This window comes from Sporothrix schenckii (assembly GCF_000961545.1).
Source record: "Sporothrix schenckii 1099-18 chromosome Unknown Cont44, whole genome shotgun sequence".
NCBI lineage: Eukaryota > Fungi > Ascomycota > Sordariomycetes > Ophiostomatales > Ophiostomataceae > Sporothrix > Sporothrix schenckii.
In genome coordinates this window covers 3,762,534-3,784,973 of record NW_015971145.1, presented here as the reverse complement: position 1 = coordinate 3,784,973, position 22,440 = coordinate 3,762,534, and the positions used below count along the sequence as shown (strand labels likewise).

The window sequence follows — 22,440 nt, the reverse complement described above, 5'->3', positions numbered from 1 at the left end:
TCGTCACCTGAACGATAAAACTTAGTCACGTGGTAAGTCACGCTCATGGCTGAATCGCGAGAGACACAGAAATATGCCATGACAGCGCGCAAGGTGTGTGCCTTAAATATTAATACGTGAGAGGACACCCTTCCTTCTCATAAAACAGTAATCTCGTGCTATCTTGTACTCATCTTCACTTGCTTGCCGTACGTCGTCATATTGGAAGACATTCATCTTGTCGTCCTCTCAAGACTGACCCACTTTAACCAACGGCGCGCTCCCATTGGCCAGAGCGCTTTGATTCGTTGGTCGCCCCGTGCACCAGCGCCAAAACCAGGGCGGCGCCTGCCTGCATGCAGAGAGCTACCGAAAACAGCGACTAGGGGCCCCGTCTTTGCAAAATACAAACAAAGAAACATCGATCTCACTGCATCGCATCACCACCCGGTCAAAAGCGACAGCCCCGGGCCACAACCGCAACACGCATCCCAGGAGCTGACAAGCTGCGACGCAAATCTATTTCATCTGTCGTTTTCGTCGTAATCATCCCCATTTCCTGGACTCAGCGACCGGTTCACTTCCGCTTCTCGACTCTGTCGACCTCGACAGCTTTCTTGATGGAAGCATTCTAACAAAAAGCCCGACTCCCTCTGCACCCCTCCTCTCTCCCGAAAGGACCTGCATCGCGCATCCTTCTCCCCGCCCAACCTCCACAATGGCGGCGGCAACCGTGGACGTGGGCTACCTGTCCACGCATCTCGGCGTGCCTGAGACGAACCTCACGTCCGCCGTGACCGCGCCGACGCCCGACCTCGTCCAAGCCATCCTTGAAGCCGTCGTTACCAAGGCCCACGAGTTTGATGCCCTGTATGCCGCGAAGCTCAACGTCGACATTGAGCTCGAGAGCGTCGTACGCAGCTCCGAGGCCCGCAGCGGCTCATTCAAATCCGCCGCCGAGGCGAGTCGAAAGGATGCGGACGACCTGCGGCGGAAGCTTCAAGACGAAGGTACACTCCCCCATGTTCCATGTTCCATGTTCCTTACACCCAGGCTTTCTCCCTTTGGTGTATCTACTAACTTGTCCAGAAAACGCCCGCCGCGCCGTCGAAAACGAGCTCCAGACCATCAAGGCCTCCGGCGCAAATGCGCAGACCGAAATCGAGCGTCTCGCCAGCCGCAACGCCTCTCTCGAAGCCTCCAACCGCGACACCCTTGCCATCCTCGAGTCCAAGACCTCTGCCAACGCCGAGCTAGCCGAAGAGCTGCAGACCCAACACCAAAAGACCCTCAAGCTCAACCAGGAGGTCACCGCCCTCCAGCAACAGATTCAGGCCGCCCAGGCCACCGCCAGCAGCGCCAAGTTCCGCGAGCAGTCGCTGCAGCAGGAGCTGGCCTTTGCCCGCAAGAACAATGAATGGTTCGAGGCCGAGCTCAAGACCAAGAGTGACGAGTCGCTCAAGCTGCGCAAGGAAAAGGGCGCCCGCATCGCCGAGCTGCAGCGCCAAAACGAAGAAGCCCAGTCAACCGTCGCCGCCCTGACGCGCTCCGAGAAGCAGCTGCGCACCCGCCTCGAGGATGCCCAGCGCAAGGCCGACGAGGCCCTGGCCAAGGTCCAGCAGCTCCAGGAGGCCGCAGCCCGCAGCGAAGAGGGCTTCCGCGCCGAGCTGGCGTCCTCAGCCCGTCTCGTCGAACTCAAGGAGCAGCAAACCGAAACCCACCGCAATCGCCTCCGCGAAGTCGAGCTGCGTCTCGAGCAGGTCAAGGACGAGTCCGCCGACGAGGTGCGCCGCGTGCGCAACGAGATGGAGCAGCTGCGCCAGGATCTACAGCAGGCCGAGCGTGTTGGCCAGGAGCTCGAGGCCGAGATCGACCGCATTCAGGCCGCCCTCGCCACACCCGCTGCTGCCTCCATCATCCATGCCACGCCCGGCTCAGCACCGCAGACACCCCGTGCGAACAACGGCGGTGCCAATGCGGGTCTGCTGCGTGCCGCGTCACCGTTTGGCACGCCCGGCTCCGTCCTGCGCGGCAAGTCCAGCATCTCGGCCGCCCAGGCCATGGAGGAGCTGTACAAGACCAAGGGCGAGCTGGCCCGCGAGCGCCGCCGCACCCAGGAGCTTGGCCAGGAGCTCGACGAGATTATGAGCGCCCTGGAAGCCAAGAGCCCCGAGATTGCCGACCTCCAGGAAGAGGCCGAGCGCCTGCGCAGCGAGAACGTGCAGATCTCACGTCTCTGCGAGGAGAGCTTCAGCGAGCGCGATATGGCCAAGAAGGCCGCCAAGAAGGCCGAGGCCTCGAGCATCACCGCCCAGGCCGAGATTGAGATCCTGCGCACGCAACTGCGCGACCTCAGCACCCAGATCCAGCTGCTGGTCTTCACCATCCAGGCCCGCGAGAAGGGCTTGGACGAGCTGTCCGACGAAGAGGCACGCCAGTTTGAGCGCCTGCAGCGCGGCCAGGTCGCCGAGGGCTCGCTCGACGACATGTCCGACACGCACCAGTTCATCTCGGAGCGCTTTGTCGTCTTCAAGGACATCCAGGAGCTGCAGACCCAGAATGCCGAGCTGCTGCGTATGACGCGCGAGTTCGCCACGAAGATGGAGAGCGAGGAGGCGTCCGAGGCCAAGCGCCAGGTCGAGCAGGACCGCGCCGAGCTGCTCAGCCTGCGCGACACCGTAGGCCGCCTGCAGGACGAGTCCAAGGCCGTCACCGTCCGTATGAAGAGCTACATGACCGAGCGCGACATGTTCCGCCGCATGCTGCAGCAAAAGGCCAGCCACGCCGAGATCAGCTCCGTGCTGGGTGCTGCTGCTGCTGCGGGCAATGATCCGGCCACGCCCGGCCAAAACACGCGCGAGGTCCTGGCCAGCATCGAGCATACCGGCTCTGCCACCGACGACAGTGGCGAGCTCACTGTGGCCCTGCGCGAGCTGCAAAACAACTTTGACGCCTACCGCAACGAGCAGGGCGTCGACCGCGAGACCATGCGTGCCCAGGTCGACAAGCTGTCCCACGAACGCAGCATCCTCCAGGGCGAGATTGCGCGCATCAACAGCCAGCTGACCTTGGCTTCTGAGCGCTACGAGATCCTGCAGTCCAACTACGCCGCCCTCGAGACCGACAACAAGGCCCTGCAGGAGAAGAACCAGTCGCTGTCCGAGTCGTACGCGAAGCAGGACATCCGCACCCAGCAGGTCGCCATGGATCTCGTCGAGGTGCGCAGCCTGCTCGAGAGCATGCGCAACGAGAACGCCAACCTCAAGGCCGAGAAGTCGCTCTGGAAGGGCATCCAGGACCGCCTGGCCCAGGACAACGAGAGCCTCAACGAGGACAAGTCGCGCCTCAACACGCTGCTGTCCTCGCAGCAGAGCCTGCTCAACGAGCGCGAGCTGTCCGAGTCGGAGACGAAACGCCGCCTGCAGACCCAGATCGACAACCTCGAGGCCGAACTGACCACCACCAAGCGCAAGCTGTCGGAGGAGATTGAGGACGCCAAGAAACTGCAACTGCGCAAGGAGTACGACGCCCAGCAGAGCCAGAAGCGCATCGACGACCTCATGGCCAGCATCGCCCAGAGCAAGGAGGAGCTTGTTGCCCTCAAGACCAGCCGCGACCACCTCCAGGCTCGCGTCAACGAGCTTACCATTGAGCTGCGCAACGCCGAAGAGCGCACCCAACGCCTGCAGCCCCGCCCGACGCCGCGCGCACCACCACCATCAGCCCAGCAGCAAGAGGATGGCGGTGTGGCTGGGGCCGACGGTGGCAGCGGCGGTGACGACGAGGGCGAGGGCGCCGGCGGCTCGGCGTCGCGCGCGGACGAGCTCGAGGCTGAGCTGTCTGACCTGCGCCGCGACCTCGACCTCGCCCGCATCGAGCTGGCGTCCAGCAAGGAGGAGGCCAACTCGTACAAGGACATTGCGCACGCCATCGAGGACGACCTCAACAACCTGAACGAGGCGCAGGACCAGTACCGCCAGGAGATGGACGGCGCGCTCGAGGCCAAGGAGGCCCGGATCAAGGAGCTCGAGCAGCGCGTCGAGGCGCTGTCTGCCGAGCTCGCCACCTCGACCAACGAGCTCAACGGCCTGCGCGACTCGCAAGCGGACCTCACCCGCAAGCTGGACGACGAGAAGCGCATCCTGGAATCAGAGATTGCCCGCCTCAAGGACAGCGAGGACCGCTACAAGGACGAGAAGAAGTACCACCAGTCCGACCTCCGCGCCCAGGCCGAGATTGCCACGCGCGCCCAAAAGGACTACGAACAGGAGCTCGTCAAGCACGCCGAGGCCGCCAAGCAGCTGCAGGTCCTGCGCTCAGAGCACAACCACCTGCGCACCGAGGCGGCCTCCTGGCGCGCTGAGGCCGACTCGGCCAAGCTCGCCCTCGCCCAGAGCGAGTCGTCCTGGGAGGAGCGCCGCCAGCAGTTTGAGCAAGAACTGATCGAAATCAAGGCGCGCCGCGACGACACCAACGCACAGAACAAGCTGCTCGGCCAGCAGCTCGAGACTGTCACCGCCCAGATTGCCAGCCTGCAGCAGAGTCGGTCGGCAGCAGCAGCAGGCATCGGTGCCACGGACAGCAGCGACAACAACAGCGCCGAAGGCACCCCGTCCGCCTTTGCCGATGCTGCCACCGAGGGCCTGCGCGAGCTCAACAACTACCTGCGCCGCGAAAAGGAGATTCTGGAGGTGCAGTACGACCTCAAGCTGCAAGAGAACCAGCGCCTGCAGCAGAAGCACGATTATGCGCAAGCCCAGCTGGACGAGGCGCGCCTCAAGCTCGAGCAGGAGCGCCGCGCACAGGCCGACGTGAGCCGGTCGTCGCAGACGCACAAGGAGCTGATGGAGAAGCTCAACGAGCTCAACCTGATCCGCGAGAGCAACGTCACGCTGCGCAACGACAACCAGCATGCGCAGGCGCAGCTCGTGCTCAAGGACGGCAAGATCGAGATGCTGCATGCGCAGATCCAGCCGCTCGAGCAGCGCGTCGCCGAGCTCGAGAACCAGAAGCTGTTTATGGACGAGGAGGTCAAGCAGATCACCGAAGACCGCGAGCGCTGGCAGAAGCGCACGGAGAGCATCCTGTCCAAGTACGGCCGCGTCGACCCGACCGAGCTCGACCAGCTCAAGGAGAGCATGGCGGCCCTCGAGGCCGAGCGCTCGGCGCTGCAGACGACCGAGACGGAGCTGCGCGCCAAGATCACCGAGCTTGAGACGTCGCTCGAGTCCGACCGCGGCCAGTGGCGCGAGACGCGCCAGAAACTCATCGAGCAAGCCAAGGAAAAGGCCCGCCAGCAGGGTGCCCAGATTCGCGAGCTCACGAGCCAGAAGACAGAGCTGCAGGAGCAGGCCACGGCCGCGGCAGCCCGCCTGGCCACCGTCGAGCAGGAGCTCGAGGCCGCCAACGCGGCCGCCAAGGCAGCCGTCGAGAGCCGCGCCAACAACGCCCAGCAAGAGGAGGAGGCACATGCGGCCTCCGTACCGTCGACGCCGGCACCGACGGCGGCCATGGACGTCAATGGGCAACAGCAGCAGCCGCCTGCTGACACGAACGCCCTCAGCACAGACGATGCGGCGCTTCTCCAGCACGAGGTACACCAGCTGCGTGGCGAGCTCGAGGTCGTGCGTACCGAAAAAGCGGCCGTTGAGCAGGAGCTCGTCAGCCTGCGGACCCAGCTCGACACCGCCGTGGCCGAGCGAGACCAGGCGGTCGCACAGGCCCAGGCTGCTCTGGCCCAAGCCCAGGCGCCTGCACAGAATCCGTCTGGCGAGTACGGCGCTGCAGCCCCAGCGGCCAACGGTTTTGCGGGGAGTGCTGCGCCTGCTGCTGCTGTTGCTCCTCTCAGCGACGCCGAGAAAGAGGAGCTGCAACAGCGCATTGCCGCCGCCGAGGCGCGTGCCGCCGCGTTTGAGCAAAAGGCCAAGGAGGTCGAGGACAACATTCAGAGCACGCTCAAGGAGCGGTCTGATAAGATGAAGGACGCGCTCAACAAAAAGCTGAAGGAGACCAAGGAGAAGGCGGAACAGGAGGTCCGCGAGGCTCGCGAGAAGCTGCAGGCGGAGCTGGACCTGCGCGTTGAGCAGGAGAAGAAGATTTGGATGGCCGAGCAGTCGTCTACCGGTACAGCAGCACCAGCGCCAGCACCGGGCGAGGCGACAAGCGAGGTGCCTTCGACACCAGCCAAGGCCGAGCCGGGGACGCCGACGACGGCCGGTACGCCACTCGACCTGTCGAAGCTGGGTGACACGGAGACGCGTGAGCTGCTGGCCAACAACGCGACGATCCGCAGCATTGTGACGGCCAACATCAAGAAGAAGATTGAGTCGGAGACCAAGAAGGTGCGCGACGAGGTCGAGCAAGCCGTCAAGGCCGAGTACGATGCCAAGATAACGTCGGCGCGCGAGTCGGGCCAGATGATGGCAGAGAAGAAGTCGTCGATCCGCATCAACATGGCCGAGAACAAGCTCAAGACGGCCACGGCGAAGCTGGATGTGGTCTCGACCGCCGCGCAGCAGACGCCACAGCGGCCCGTGGGCGAGGTCTGGGCCATTGCCAAGGATGCCCGGCCGGCACCGGCGACGCCTGCGGCCTCCAACCCAGCGACACCGGCACCAGGAACGCCCGGTCCGGCTGCGGCACAACCGCCAGCCCGGGCCCAGCCGCCCGCAACACCCGCGGCCGTACAGGCGGCCACACCGGCCGCGGCGCCTGGCGCTCTACGGCCCCAGCCACAGCAGCAACCGCAGCAACAGCAACGCGTCTCCTCGCTACCGACGAAGCCTCAACCGGCGAACAGCAGTCTACCTTCCTCTCTCCCTGCACCTGCCGGTGGTCCGCCGGCGCTCGACAACCCGTTCCTCAGCAAACCGAGCGAGATCCCGCAGCCGAACAACCCCTTTGCCAAAGCAGCCCAGCAGCAACAGCAGCAGCAACAACAACCACAGCAGCAGCAACAACATCAACCCCAACATCAACCCCAGCAATCCCAACAGCAGCCACAACGGCCGCAGTCCGCCCTTGGCCAACAGCAAGGCGGCCCGCGGAGTGGTATCCCCGTCCCTGGTAGCGGCCGCGGCGGCGCGCACGGCAACAACCAGAACAGCAACCGCGGCGGTGCCGGCGGTGCGGGTCGTGGCGGTGTCTATCAGGCACCACGCGGCCGCGGCCGTGGCGGCATGGGCCAGAATCAGGGCCGGGGTGGCGGCAACACGGGTGGTGGTGGTGGTGGTGCGAACCTCAACCCGTCTGCCGATGCCTTCAACCCGGGCAACAAGCGGCCGCGCAACGACGGCGGCGATGCTGCGGGTGGTGGCGTCAAGCGGATGCGCGGGGGCGGTGGACCCGGCGGTCCGGCGGGCGGACAGGCTGGTGGTGCTGGCGGCGCCGGCGGTGCTGGTGCAGGTGGCCAAGCCCAGTAGGGAAAAGGCAAGGCCAAGAGGGGAGGTTGATGAGCGACGAGCGCAGAGTGCTTGGATAGAGAGGGAGTGCGGTGGCCATTGGCAGAGGAAAGGAGGAAAGGAGGTGTGGCAATAAAAATACGGCCGTGTTTTATTGTTTTCTGTTTTACCAATGTTTTCTCTTGGTTCCAGGGATGTTTCTTTTGTTTTCTTCTTCGTCTTATTGCTTTGACGTTTCTGGCCTTTCCCGCCTCTTGTTTTTCGTCCATCTTCCACCATCTTTCTGTTATGCTTTTTTATTTCTTTTGTTCTTTTCTCAAACACTAAGGAGGCAAAGAATGGTGTGCATTTGTATTTTGGACTTTCGTTTTCTATACGGTTCGACTGCAAGGTATCTCAGTTTCCTATGTCTGTACTATTAAATGAAACATTTAAGACTACATGCGTTCGTTGATGCTCTCGTCGGCATGGCAAAGATCTTTAAAGGTACTACCATACAATCTTGACATAAGTACAACAATGTGCGTAATTCTTCAATGAGACTAAATTAAAATCCGCCTTACAGTATTAAATAAGTTTTATTTCCCTATTATTATATTCTTTAAATTTAACCTTTGTTTCATTTACTTTTACTGAAATCTTGGCTTCATGAGTTTATTCAACACCGTTCAAATCAAACCTGTCATAGCATCGTTTATTCGTGTCGTCCACTCATAATATCATCATCGCCGTGCCTACTACAGCCACAATAGCAACAACTGCCCCCAACGACGGCAGGCGTCTCTGCCGTGTGCTGACGTTGCCCGTCAAGAATCCCGTCTGTGCTGCGCGACCGGAGAAGAGAGTCGAGCACGCAGCGGCATCGGATGGCAAGCCACCGCACGCCTGGCTGCTCAGACTGCTGCAGACGCCGGCCGCCGATGCAGCCGCCAGCGTCGCGGTCGGGTTGCCAATGACGGCCCGTTTCACACCGGCAGCCTCGGTGGGCAGCACACCCCGTTTTGTAATCGTCGTCGATCCGGCGACCACCACTGTAATGGCACGGCCATCGCCATCGCCATCGCCATCACCATCGCCACCAGGGCCAACATTGTTCGACCCACTACTACTGCCGCTGTTCTCGAGGGCCGATGTGCACTGCGAAAAGGTCCGGCTGCACTGTTGTACGACCGCAGCGCAGGCATTGATGTCGGCCAGTGCCGTCGTGGCGGCGATGCCGGCCGGCAGCAGGTACGGAAACGAGTAGAAGCCATTGGGCACGTACGAAGCCGCGGCCGTGGTGGTGACGTAGGTTGAGGGTGCGTTGCCGGTGCAGACGGCACTGTGAAAGGAAAGCGAGGGCGAGAAGCAGTATCAGAACATGTATCATCTGCCCAGAGGGGGGGAGGAAAGGGGTTTGGGCCTACCCCAATGGACAGCAGGCCGGCCGATTGTCTCCGGCCAGCGCGCAGACCTGGTCATACGGGCAGCAGATGCCGTCAAACTGCGAGCCTTGGCTGGCGCAGCTGTAGTAGTGGGCCGGGCAGCTGTTGCTGCTGCCGCCGTTGTCGTTGGACGCCTCGACGGCGACGGCCATCCCGATTGCGTCTCCGCTGCCGACGGCCAAGGCGACGAGCCAGGCCAGGACCTGCAAAAACAGCAGCGTCGCCGTGTTTGCTGCCGCCACCGGGCGAGGCATCGCTCGTTTTCCTCGTATCTGTGTCTGGTGCAGTCGAGCCCAGCGTGGTCTTGGTCTGGTGATGCAGTTCCTTGTGAGGGTCTGTCAATGAGCCACTAATTCATGCACATCTTGATGCTTCCTTTCGACTCCTCTCCTTTTCGGCGATCGTTGCTCGTCCATTCTCGCCTGCTTTCGCCTCTCTTTTCCTCCCAATTGCCATCGCCAGCCACCTTTGCCGACCGCGTCCGCTGTGCGACGCTTGGCGGTAGACCTGCAGGGCCCCCCCAGGCGACAGCAAAATCAGGGAACGGCAAGCATCATACGAGCGGCCCATGCAGCCAAAAACAAACGTCTTGGTGTCTTGGGCTGCATGGGTGGGTTGTTGTGGGTCAGTCGAAGCTTCACTCGGGCGCGAAACGGCCACGCCAACAGCCCTATGGCGTGGGCAGTTCCCAACGGCAGCTCTTCTGCACCTCCCCTCTTCGTTGCAGGTGACCTTGGGCGTTGTGGCAGAACGAGCGAATTGCCGGTCGTTCTTGCTCTTCGAGAGTCTTGGCCGTGGCAGTTGCTACCCGTTTTGTTCAGATGCCGCGCTGGCTCTTGGCTTTTCTGCGCCATCGCTCTTTCCTCGCGGAGCTATCGACGGCCTGGGAACGCCTACGTACTGTGATAGTATATCTTTGTTGCTTCGTCGTGGCGATCGCCCTCCGTACCTGCCCTCTCCGTCTCGCTGGCTTCCTGCGTCATTTGTGCAAATAGTATCTTACAGAAACAGCAACTGTCACTTGCCGTTTTCGCACGTCGTATTGTCTCTCCCCTTTCCCACCGCTCTCGGCTGTTTTCTTGAGCATCCGCATGTCCGCCTTGACCGTTTCTCGATGCCTCCGTGAACACGAGCGTCCTCGCGCCCTTGCGTAAACAACTCTTCCCTCTGATCACGGATCGACGACCATCCGCCAGGCGAAGCGGTCCCGTCGTTCCGCTCAAGCGCCAGCACCACCAGCCAGCACACACTGCACACCACCCACCCACCCACTCCATCCAGAAAACCCCTGCTCTGCAGCAACCACCGTTTACCATTCGACATTTCCCCATCGCCATTCACCGGCCGGCTCCACACAAACACACATCCCTGTCACGATTTCTTTTTTCGGGGTGGCTTGCAGCAAGGGCTTGCGGCGGTGCAGACGGATGGTTGGAATGGATTTTGATCATCGTGCACTTTCTGTTTTTGCATCGGACGTTTGTCTTTTCGCATCGGACATTTGTCTCTATTTTGCTTCTTTATCTCCCTTTGGTTTCAAGTCCGCTACTCACGGGCGATTAGTCCCTTTCCCGGAAAACCCGCGGAGTCTGCCCGCGGAGCCTAAGGGGCCAGGCACGACGGGTGGGCACTCGAAGCAAAAGGACGCCCCTCACGTTCACGCGATGGAAAGACAACCACGACGGAACAGACGGGGCCACATCGGATGGAAATGGCTCCCTGCTTGAGGGCAAGTTTGTACGGGAGCCTTGTCTGGGTCCTCCTTCATTGACTTCGCAATTCCAATCCTCTTTGGGTCCCGTTTGTGCGAAACCTAAGGGTTCGATAGACCCAACAACGTCCACGTCAACGCTGTTCCTGAAGGAGGCTTGATGGGCGTACGCGTCATGCTGGTGTGCACGGCGATTGGACTTTTGCACCGCTTTTTTGTCAATTTTCAGTCAATTTCAGTGTTCCCTGTTTGGTCGCCGTCCACACGTACAAAACTGTCCACCCCTGTCACGCACAGGACTGTTCCTGAAGGATGCACAGGCTCCATCCAGCGTTTATCGTCCATCATTGTCTCGCCGGTACACCCCAAAAACGGCAGAACAGTCCGTTTTACGAGTTGCTCTCCTCTTCTGTGGCAGCCCAAAGGCCAGACCTTTGTGTCTTGGCCTGCATCGGCTGTGCACCGCTTTCTTCCACCGCCGATGTCTGTCACCATCCCAGGCCAGGAGTTGGTCGGCATGCCAAAATACCCGACTCGTGTACTCGGTAGATGGCTCAAACACGCCAATTTAACGGCCCATGGTTAAACCTGGCCAGCCATTCCCTTCACGTCACTAGCCGTCCACAATACGAGCACCACCAAGCCGGCATTGCGACGTATGCCTGCGCGGGACGACGAAAGACAAAAGAGATATGACTTCCCAACAAAAATAAAACTGCTCAACTACCAAGTGAATAGGGAAAAGCGCTCCGTTCACAATAGGAACCCCTTCCGGGGCTCCCTTTGTTGTCAACGTCTGATGGGGTCAATGCTGAGCTGTGAGGCTCTCGGTGGGCACCGCTACGCTCTCTGGGCCCTCTTAAGCTTCGTCAGCTAAGCGGACAAACGCTTCAAGAAACAGAGAGTTACCCCACGATGAACATGCGCCATGGCGCCATACGATGGACGACGTACTCCACATCACCATCAGAAAAGGAGCCCTCTTTGTCCTCTTACTCGGCAGTATCTGACGCGAGCAAGATGGCTGCAAAAAGGAAGAGAAACAAAAGGTAAAACGGCAATCATGTCTGTACCATGCCGAAGTGCGATGTGCCGGTGTCCTAATTTATTGCCGTCGCCCAACGTCGTATTCACGTCCCGCCGTCTCCCTGTCCTCGTCCCTTGGATTCGGGACTTTTGCTCCACGTCAGTGGGAAGGCTCCTCTCCAGCCTCAACTGCCAAGTGTTGTTTTTTACGGCATTCCATATTGGGATTCACGGCCGTTGCATGGCGCCAGTTGTGTTTTAGCGGGTTGCTATTGAAAACGGAACGGCTGGAGGAAAGAGGGGAGAGAAGAAGACAATTTTTTTTAAAAAAAAAAAAAACCCAAGAGGAAACAATACGAGGACTTGCCAAACGTACCGTCTCCAAAGCCTGGCCTCTTATTTGCAGGTGTTTCTTTCGGCCCAAGATGCCCTCCTTTATGCTAGAGATGAGGACACCCAAAGTCGCTTTGGCCAAGTTTTGTCTGTCACCGCCAAATACAATAGGGACAGCACACGAAAATGCAGGTCCACGCCCCCTCCGTCCTGCGCCAGCGGAGCGGAGTGTGGCTTTCTTCAGCCCTACGGCCGGTGGCCAGCAGGAGAAGGAGAAACGCAGTCAGACGAGGAAAAGGGAGAGGGGAAGGGAAAAGAGGGGATGGCGTTATGGGGAAATAACAATCTTACGACGCACCTGGACCACCACTCGGTGTCCACAGAGCCCAGCCATGCACGTTTAGCGACTCGGTCAAGGCATGCCCTTTGTTTCGGAAACGAACGTTCCTTTTGCTGCGGACCTACAGACCTGCAGATTGAGACGCAGCGCACAGCGCCATTGCACATCACGCAACGTTCCCTTCGTATACCATGCGCCCAGGGACCCAGGCAATTGAATAGGCCCAGACGAAGAATGCACTCCCCGTGCGACTCGTCCCTCTGCATTTCATGCTTTTTGTCCATTTTCTCTTTGAGATTGGACGTGAAGGACGCCTGCGATTATCCGAGCCCGCCAATCGCACTGCACGGCCACGGCGCGGCCATTTGCGGCGCGTCCGAACGGGTGGGCTGGCTCTACTTTTGTACGAGTAGTGGGTGCACCAGCCAAGTTGGCCTGCAGTAGCCTGAACAGCGCCCATCCAGCTCGCCGGCACTGTGGGCTCTGATTCGTTGGACGAGGACCTGTCGTTTATTACCAAGGTGCTCAGGCTTCAGGCCGTTGAATCCTAAAACGTGGGTTTCTCTACTTGCCAACGTCCAGACGATGTCGATCAATGACGACAGCTTTGGGATTTCTTTGGAGACACTGTGGTGTTCTTGCACGAAGGAGTTTTACTGGAGACTGGGGCCTCAGCCCCACGGAGACATTTTTTTCTGTCGCGTCTCGTAGGGCGGCGTATCAGATTGCACGCTGCTCCTGGAGCTTGTGACAGCAACAGCTACGTTTGGCGAGCTCGTCGGGAGCTTTGTCTAGCTTGCCGAGCTTGTTGACGTCTTCACTTGACATCAGTTCCAACACAGCCCACCGCTCTAACAGACAGCCGGCCGGTCCGCATTTCGCCCGTTTCCTTTGGTCGTATCGCCGTCCATGTTCTCATTTTCTTCGTCCACACAACCGCCCCTTTCGTCGCCGGCTGTTCGTTCCGCAACAGACGCGTCGTAAATGCAAAACCAGCGAGGGACGACAGACGATGTACAAACAAAGAACGAAACAATAGGCGGACGGCAAAGATCATGCCCCGTCGTGTCTGTGCCAATGCCGTGTGCTTGTCTTCGACTGTCTTTTTTTCTTGGCTGTTCTGTGGATCTTTTTCGCTTCTCTGAGGTTGCCTTGGCAGTTTGTGCCTTGGAGTTAGCCCTACGACCCGGAGTCGCCTGTCGTGCATACCTAGCCTCGCGCCACTGTGGGGGGAAAAGTACGAGCCGGGAGGCTCTGGCACAATGCGGAGTACGACTTGAAGCAACGAAACTGTTAGCTTCACCGCCAGAAAGCGCAGTCGCAAAGGAGCCATGACGTGTATCCAAACAGCAGCGAGGAGTGACACAACAAGACAACAACTCCGACAACTCCGAAAAGCCCTGATTGCAAGGCCTCGCACACGCCGTTCAGACGGTCTCGCACGTTGCTTCCTCTTTGGATGCCAGCCAACTCGACGCGCGCCACATTTTAGACTTTTAGACTTGTGTCTATTCGTCGTTTCGTCATTTCGTCTTTTGCTGCACCCACGCCCCCGCCGTCCCTTTTCTATTGTTAACCACGCAGAATGACAAATGTTTGTCATGATGGGGCTGTATGTTGTATATATTGCGTCTCCCGGTCTTTCTTCTCTAGTGCCATGCACGACTTGTCCTTGGTCTGCGGTTGCCTTTGTTTTGCCTGCCGGCAGATTGAGGGAGAAGTTTCTGGGTCATGTCATGGCGACAGCGTGGACCCAGGCGTGTGGATTTTGCTTCCTTCCTAGTCAGGAAGTCGTAAAGAAGAGCTTCTTCTGGGAGGCTAGGTGGCGCCTCCGTAAGGGGGGAGCTTGGGTCAACTGGGGTGGCGGAGCGACGCTAGAGGGATTCAAACGAATGCAACCCAGTGGGAGACGTTGAAGATGAGAAACAACACACACAAAGGGCGGACGGTAAACGGCGGATGCACGACCGGCCGTCACTGCCCCAGTCCCCAGTCGATGCTCGCCCGTGCCGTTTCGTATCTGCACAGTCATCGGCCGCCGAGAGAAAGTAAACGCATGCTGCATTGCTGCATTGCTGCATTGCTGCAGTGTTGTCATGATCATGTTGTGTGAGCAGAGCAATGCCTGTTTCCCAGCCCTATGGAAGTGGGGGAGGGGCGTGTCCTCAAGGGGCTGGGGCGATCGCAACGTGAGAAATAATAGGGGTCCCCTTCCTTTGCAGAGAAGGGTCTGAGGGTGAAAATGGAAGACGGAAGTACGGATACGGAATACAGGGCAGCGAGGACTCATCTTAGCACCCCAGCGCCTCGATCGATATTGCGATCTTTCGATTCGTTTTATGTACAGAATATTCATTTCTGGTCTTCATCCACTTCAGGGCACTGTTCATCACGGCGAATTTGGCCTGGGCTACTTTCCCGTCTGTCCCCTGTCCTTCTGTCTTGGTCATCTGTGGGCCGTCAGCTGTGAGCACCTTGTTTTCCGCCTGCTGTGTGCTGTATTTCCGCCGTCTCTACGGAGTAATGCGCCGTACGCCGTATTTAGGGTGTTTAGGATATTTAGGGTATGTAGGCAGGCCCCTTTCGGCCCCTTTACTCATAAGTCTCCATCTTTAGAACCTTTGTCAGCGGTTCTCCCCACTGACGATCGACACGCCCACACACACACAGCGGCCATTCTGGCCGTTATAACAATCGGCACCGTCGCAAAAGCGCGTAGCCGCCTTCACGGACAGACGCGCCATCCCGAGTGTGGCAGGCACTGTGGCTCGCATGGATATGGAACGGCCGGCAGCCGAGGAAGAGGACGTGGACTGTCCCTTGCAAGGCGGCGTCCCGGCAATCCGTTTTTTATCATTCTCACTCACCTGCCTCCTTTTTGCAGGCGGTTGTCTTCCATCGTCCGCACGAGCTCCCTGATCGTCGCTGACATCTAGCGACAAAAAAAGATTTGCCGTGACGAATGTCATGTAAATGGTGGCAATTGAGAGTGAGGCTTGCAACACCCGCTGCACAGCATGACAAATAACCGCGTGTGCAGTTGGGGACTCTCATATATCCGAGAATGTTGTACATTGTACACATCACAGAAATAGACCGTGTGAATTTGGTGAAGGATTCACTGAAATTCATTGCTTGTTTTGTTTGTATTGTGTTTCTTTTTTTATGATTTCTTATTTTATTTGAAAATTAAAAAAAGAACTCTGGGAAAAAAGAACAGCAAAACTGTGCCGGAACTGAATAACTGTGACAGCTACAGACAGTTTTTATATTTAAGCTTATTCGTATTGATACTCAACACACTGTTTCCTGTTGGCAATTTGAAGCTGTGGTTGATTACCTCTCCACAATTGCCGAATTGTAATTCCCAAATCGGGAAATATTCAACTGGAAGAACACGCCTTCTCTGTTTAGCGCCAATAGGGACTAACGGTGTCATCATGTCAGCGTAAGTTTGAGGTACTCGGGCTGATAGCGCCTGCGGCCCAAGTGACCCACTACAGAACCTCGGCGGCCCCACTTTCGACACTGCAGTAATTCGTCTGGCGATTAGTTATCTGATGCAACCTGTTCGATATATCGTTTTTTGTAGAGGCAGGGGCGGACATGCCACCCGTCAGTTACCAACCGTGTCTTTGCCACCTACGTTGCTTTCCTTTTGTTTCTGTTTCTTGGAGCGAATTTCTTCTATTGTACAAGGACGGGTAGTGTGGGTGATATCGCCAGTGGCTTTGCCAACCTTGATGCTGTTTGTTCGGGTTTTTTTTTTCTCTTGGTCTTTGGTCTTTGGTCGTTCGTGTGTTTTAGTGCCACTCGAATGATGACTGGGTATCGCAAGATTGTAAAGTGTCCGAGGAAATGCTGAAATGATGTACAGGGCCATTGCCATGGCCAATGCGACGAAAGAAGATGAGAAACCAACGACAAACTAGCCAAAATCAGGAAGGTTAGAACTGACGTCGCAACTTTTGTGTTGTTCGGCCTTCAAAAGACAAGGGAATATTACGTTACAAAGCTAAAAGCGACTTCCCGTCCTGAAAATGTCCCCGATGCGCCCTGTTCCTCAAGGTTCCCAAAGACGGACCCGACGGAGTGAACTCCTAACTCTTTCATACTAAGACTCAAACCGGAAAGTCATCAAAAGCTGCGATCTTCGTTACATGGTACCAGCCTGGCATCGTTCTCTCAAAAGTATGCTGTAGGGGCAGATTCGTCCAGCCGTTAAAACCCTTTCTTTCTTAATTAATTTTATTCCGTATTTCCGACCATCTTTGCGTCCATCTCGCTACGGCCAGGAGCATAACACTGAATTCACGCAGTACTCTGTAAGTCTCCGATTGGTAATTTGAAGTTGAATTTCTCGTTCCGTTGGCCGTTTCTCGTTTCTCTCGCCCGTTCTCCCTGTCCTTGCACCGTATGTCGTGACCGCAAGGATACATCCTTATTCTAAAAGTAAAGGTCGGTTGTGGTCTTTTTTATTTTGTTATCTTTGGTTTGAGAACTGAGGTTTCTGGGGCCATGGTCGAAGCATTTGATACTAAACCTGTTGGATAACGACCGCATTTCCTTCGTATGCCTCATTATTTTGTCTCACTGTTCTCACCTCCTTGGCCGTTTGCGTCGCTAAAAGGCTTTTCCACCGTGAGAACCTTTTCCAGTCCGCCGGGAAGGGCTGCCATCAGAGAAGGACGACAAAATAAGGCAATGGGGACGTGCGCTATGGCCATGCTTATCATAAGTTAACCCTTTTCTTCACCCCAGGCTGGGGCGAACTAAAATGAGGAGTGAAGGGAAAGTCCCAAAATCCGAGTCTTTAGCAGCCTCTGTGTCATTTAGCGGACCGATACGACATCACGCAAATGTCACGCTTTGGTTCATGGTGGTGACTTGACTGTTGGCTACTGGTAGCTGGCAAACTAACGCTGCATTGGGCAGCTGACTTGTTGTTCGTCGGGAAAATTGGCAGACGCGGCAAAACGACGCGATTACGCCTTTTCTGTTGATTGCAGTTGGCACCAATTGGCGACCGTTGACGCCCGTTGACGATCGTCGTGACAGCGGGGGCTAGGTTCGTCAGACGCATACGGTGTGCTGGCAGGGCGAAGCTCGCTCTCGCTACAATTTGCGTGCGTCGGCGGTCCAGCAGTCCGGTTCTCCGATGTGCCGTGTCGCTCATCGCAGGCCCTATCCTCGCTATAATGACGAGAAATCTGGCACCCACCCTCTACAACAACCTGCCCTTGCTAGTGCTTGCTCATCAGAATTTTTCAGCACTTTCAGGGGGCTGCTCAGGGGTGCTATGGGGTAGCTCCAGGGTATTTATTGGGAAATGAATGCCCTACAGGGGGTCTGGTAGAACCAGGCCGAGTGAAATAAAGGAAGAGGGTAGGAAAAGGAGCTGGAAACGATGGGATGGCTGTGTCGTCTGGCTCGTGTGCCGTTCTTCGCTTGGACATGACAACACAAGTAAAAGCATCAGGAGATTTCGGTTGTTTCGAAGCGCCTGCATGGGAATAGGGGCAAAAGGCAACGGGCAACAGCACTTGGACAGGATGTGCTGCCATAAAGGTCAATCTCCCAAGTCTTCCCACACTGCGGACAGGAACCAGGCCTGTGCGGCACTTCTGGCCGCCTGGCCCCTCCCCTGACCCCTTGCAATCAAAGCCCCAGCGCTTGTTGAATCTTGCCAACACTCGCTAAGCGCCATGTGGTGGTGCTGGGCTCCGTCGATTCCTCACGTTCAGTTGGCAATACGACGCCATTGTCTTGGGGCAACGTTGGCTGTGGGGAACAAACCGTTAGACCAGCCGCTTTGCCGTAGCGTCCCTTCCAGACCCAGTCACCCAGTCAATGGGAAAGGGGCGTGGAAGTAGGCATTGGGCTGGATTTGTTGGATGGTCGCTTCCTTCGTCTTCTTCAACGTCGCAACGACCCCCCTCTTGACTTCCCAGGACGACGTACGTCGGACTAGGAGAGTACTAACCAAGCCCAGAATCTTACCTCTTTCGGAGCGTCGTAAGGCTGGGCCCTGAAGGCCGTCGGCCCCCAGATCCCTTCTGGTCGCCCAGGCCCTGGGACTTCTACGCTTGTTGTCGTTAGATCAAATCGGAGGCATTTTCCTAGATATCCCCTTTTCTTTATTTCTCTCTGACGACATGACCTTGCAGAACAAATGGTTGGTTTATTTCCTTTTTTTTTCGACCATTATGCGTGAGTCGCTGTCATGAGCCTGCTCGCGAGCCTCAAAATCAAGGATATCGACAAGGGCAGGGCGAGTTGGAACAGCAAATTTACTGTAAATCGTACACGCAGTTTCTTGTGAGATTAGCTTGTCTTGATTCAGTGTTCAATCACTTTCTTGCTCGTCAATCACATTTTCTCCGTAGTCGCCGACTTAAGGTTTTGTGGCGGTTTGTTTCACAAGAGGAACATTCCCACTTTTTTGTCAAAATGGCCGTAAAATGCAGTAGCCGGACGCACCACAGGAAACACCCAGGAAATGACCGGAGCAGGAGGGATTCGCCAAGCTCCCGGTCGTGATCCCTGTCCATAATTCCAGAACGAGAGGACCAGGTAGAAAATCAGGACAAAACGGACATAGAGCACGTCGTGCCAGCTAACCAATCCTTTGTTCAACATACGGTGTACTTTGTAGCACGAGGAGGGAACGAGGAAAACAATACACAACCTAGGAGAAAGTCTTGGCATTGTTGAGTAAAGGGGCTCGACCAACAACATTAGGAGATATGACAAAGCCCAGAGGTTCATAAACGTCGCCCCTCGTCGCCTGCTGTCATGCAAATCGTCTCATCCACGGACCTCAATGCCATCTCCTTTCTTTCTCCTTGTTGCCGGCTTTGTCGGTTGGATCTACCCGGCAGAATAGACAAGGGCTCATTCGCTAAACAGGCGGGAAAGGTTGGTTCTGATGGTTCTGTTACTTCGTTTCGTTTGATGGTAAGATGGAAAGGTTGTTTGCTCAGCACTGTCAACGGAGCCGATTGCTGACCGAGACTGACGACTGTGGTGAGTAAGGCGTCGTAAAAATAAACAACGAGACGATGGACAGCTGTGATATGTCGTGCGAATACATTAGTTGTTTAAAGAAATAGGGATGGGTATGATGTTGAGTGGAGTCGTTTGTCGGCAAAAATGAGACGAGGGCATTGCCACAGGGATGGTTGATGAAGACGAGAAAAAGCTTCTGCTTCGGCGACTTTTCTGTACCCTCGCTCCTTCCTTGATCACTGCACGTCACATATTGGGTAAGTGGCACTTTACGCCGAACGCACCTTCTCTTTACTCCGTACAAACTTGGCGGCTCCCACCGCCGTACCGCGCAAAAGACGGGAAACAGCGGTCGTGGCCGTTTACGTGCTCGAGCGCATCGCGTACACTGAAAAGCTCGCATGCTCTACAGACACTACAAAAAACAGCCATTGTGCCAACTGACGATATTTGTCCGTGCTGCGAACACCAACAGGAAGGACAATAATATCAACACTGACAACGTTCACCGTGACCCACTTTTGTGTCCCAAGACTGCACATCGCATAAACAAAACCAACTGCAGACATTGAACATGATAGTTTCAAGGATTTGGACAGCCGTTCAGTGCATGTATTCTGTACAGTGGGATTTTGGGGATTGTTGGAGGCGGGATGTGGAGGGCAGGCCGCCTCCGTTGTGTGTCCTCCTTTCAAGTGGTGCAAAACGAGCCGGGGGGAATTTGTCAGGGAGGGGTGTGTACCTTACCTTCTCCTTTCGTCTGCTGGCCCCACGCTCCGGCCCAATGTCGGCAGCATCATCTCGACTTTGCCTGTTTGTGGTATGGTCTTGTAGGGCTGAGCCGTCTTAGTCCATTCTTGGCTACCAGCATGGGGGGCTCGCTTGCCCGTCCTTAAATGATTTTTGTTTTAAATTCGCATTAAATTTAATTCCGCGTTGGAGAGAACGCAAAGCCAAAAAGAACAATGAAAGTGGAGGAAGAAACATAACATGGGCCCACTTTTAATCGCCCAGCACCCAACCAGCTTTTTATTTGGTTTATTGTTTTTCAGAGTACAGAGTAGTGCTAGCATTTTCCCGATTCCTCACTCACGGCCACGACCGGCCTCGCGGGGCTGAGGCGCAGGAGTAAGTGCAGGTGCAGCTACTCTCATCCTACAGCCTTCCGGATCGTGCATCTGCCGGTGTTAGTCGTGGGAGGGAAACCATTTGAGAACGCACGAGGCAGAAAGCATCACGTCGAACGGGGTGGCCGTCGACTTACAGCAAAACGTGCACCACTATCATGTGCTTTCAATGGCGAGCGCTGCCGAGAGACTACGGCCATTCGTTAAGGAGACGATATCCGCCAACGGTTTCTTCGCGGCCCAACCCACGTTTGTCGGTCTAAGGTTGTCTCACCTCCAGGGCGAGCCAGACGAGGTTCGGGACCTCATTGGAAGAACCAGTTCGCATACAAGGGCATTCCCATTAACGATTGCGTACTCTTTGTGGACCCTGCATGCCGCTTTTCCTATTGTCATTTTAGTACGGTAATTTTGATTTATTCTCCTTCTCGTCCTGCTGACGCCTTGCCTTGCCAACTCTGATGGAGATGTGACCGCCAATGGACCTCTATAAGCAGTAGAGTTGGAATCAGGTTTTTCATGATCATGGGCAGGTAGCAACGGAGAGGGGAGAAGATAATGTGTCGAGTAGTGTTTAACCAACACGCCGTACTTGTCAGCATTCTGAAGACTGTGTGGGCACATCTCGCGCCGGTTTTTGTTGACACTCATGCTGTACCATCGCCCCGCTCACATCTTGCCCAATTTCGAGACTAACGTGTTTTACCCGGTGAGCAAAACGCAAAGGAATAGACGCGGTCTGATAAAGACCCATACCGGAGAACTGGAGAACTGAGCCACATTACCAAGACGCCCCAAGAATAAATCGTACTGTCTTTGATTTACAACGAAGGTGAGAAAATTGAAGGCGAGAGTGGGGGAATGGATGGGAACAGATACACAATAAATCGCGAGAGCGGATTGGTTAGTTTCCATGCACAATGCTGGTCCGTCTTTTCCCATTTCATCTTAGCAATGTTTTTTGCCTCTTTTGGAAGAATGTGAGATGTGTAAGGAAACAACCCTTGTAGGGCAGAGGGATTCGTTGGAGATTGGGGAAAGTGGTGCGAGACTGAGAAACAAAGAGACAAAACACAAAACGGTAGAGTGGGGTGATGGAGAGATGGAGAATAGAGGCATGGAGAGAGCGTGGCATCCTGCAGATGGTGCAACCTGTCTGTGCACCACAGAAAGCCGGCGGCAGAACGGCAGTGCCATCCATTGCTAGTTTCTGTTCATCGTCGATCGTCTTATCGGCCATCGTGCAGCACAGAGAGGCGAGACGGCGCCGTTGGATGTGGCCGGGCAGGAACGAAGGGCAAGCATCTGCAGATTGCATAAAAACACAAATCAGAGCATGCGCGGTGACGACCAATGTGCGGCGGCCAAGGCAAAGGAATGTGATTGCCAACGCACAGTCGTGCACCCTGGCCGTTGGCAAACCAGTCCCCGACAACAAATCAAAAGGAGTACGAAGAAAACAGCACGAGGATCCATGGACGGAGAATGCCGCCGGACTTCCATCGCGACGGTACAAAAGACATACGGATACGTTGAAGGGGGTTGTACTGCAAGGACTGCGCCGCACCTGCTGTTGAAGGCCGGTTCTGGTTCACCCTGAGAAGATTCTCATGCTGTCGTTGAAAAATAAGACCGAATGGGGAAACGTTGCCCGCGTAAACTGTGTTGCATTCTACCGCGCAAGACCTTGTCGTGATGTTGAGGCCCTTTCCCTTTGTCAGTGCCTTTGCTTTCAACATCGGGACAGGAGAGTATGTTGGGCGCCGTACGGAGAGATGGAAATTGCCGTTTCATCGAAAGAAAGGATCTACATTCATCCTTTTCGTTGAGAGCAAGGGCTGGCAGGACGAGAGCGTTGAAGGGTGGGCGTCCTGGGTCCAATCACAACAGCCGCAGCAGCTTGGTAATGGGCGCGGTTAAAAATAGGGCCTTACAAAGCACATGCGAACTGAGGAAGAGACAGACGACAGACGCGAGATAAGTGGGCCTGGGAAGCAGCAGATGGTACCTTCCATGGGGAGAGAAGCGCGCCTCCCAAACAGCCAGACAGGCCGACAGTCCGACAGCCGAACTCTCAGAAGGCACTGCCCGT

At 56.4% G+C, this 22,440-nt stretch overlaps 4 protein-coding genes across 4 annotated transcripts; 1 reads left to right on the top strand and 3 right to left on the bottom strand.

Moving 5' to 3' along the window:
* Positions 1 to 697: 697 nt before the first annotated feature.
* Positions 698 to 7,400, top strand: SPSK_08268 (nucleoprotein TPR; the record flags this gene model as incomplete). The annotated part of the gene is made up of 2 exons (XM_016734873.1): positions 698 to 989; positions 1,069 to 7,400. The coding sequence occupies 2 exons, from the start codon at positions 698 to 700 to the stop codon at positions 7,398 to 7,400; spliced, it is 6,624 nt and encodes a 2,207-aa protein (XP_016587956.1).
* A 690-nt stretch (positions 7,401 to 8,090) lies between these two features.
* SPSK_09593 (uncharacterized protein) lies at positions 8,091 to 9,057 on the bottom strand (the record flags this gene model as incomplete). The annotated part of the gene is made up of 2 exons (XM_016736165.1): positions 8,091 to 8,700; positions 8,786 to 9,057. The coding sequence occupies 2 exons, from the start codon at positions 9,055 to 9,057 to the stop codon at positions 8,091 to 8,093; spliced, it is 882 nt and encodes a 293-aa protein (XP_016587955.1).
* Positions 9,058 to 9,820: 763 nt separating this feature from the next.
* SPSK_10107 (uncharacterized protein) lies at positions 9,821 to 10,126 on the bottom strand (the record flags this gene model as incomplete). Its single annotated transcript, XM_016736663.1, has 1 exon — positions 9,821 to 10,126. One exon carries the CDS (start codon positions 10,124 to 10,126, stop codon positions 9,821 to 9,823), a length of 306 nt encoding a protein of 101 aa, XP_016587954.1.
* A 2,938-nt stretch (positions 10,127 to 13,064) lies between these two features.
* SPSK_09956 (uncharacterized protein) lies at positions 13,065 to 13,546 on the bottom strand (the record flags this gene model as incomplete). The annotated part of the gene is made up of 2 exons (XM_016736523.1): positions 13,065 to 13,333; positions 13,423 to 13,546. 2 exons carry the CDS (start codon positions 13,544 to 13,546, stop codon positions 13,065 to 13,067), a joined length of 393 nt encoding a protein of 130 aa, XP_016587953.1.
* Positions 13,547 to 22,440: the final 8,894 nt, after the last annotated feature.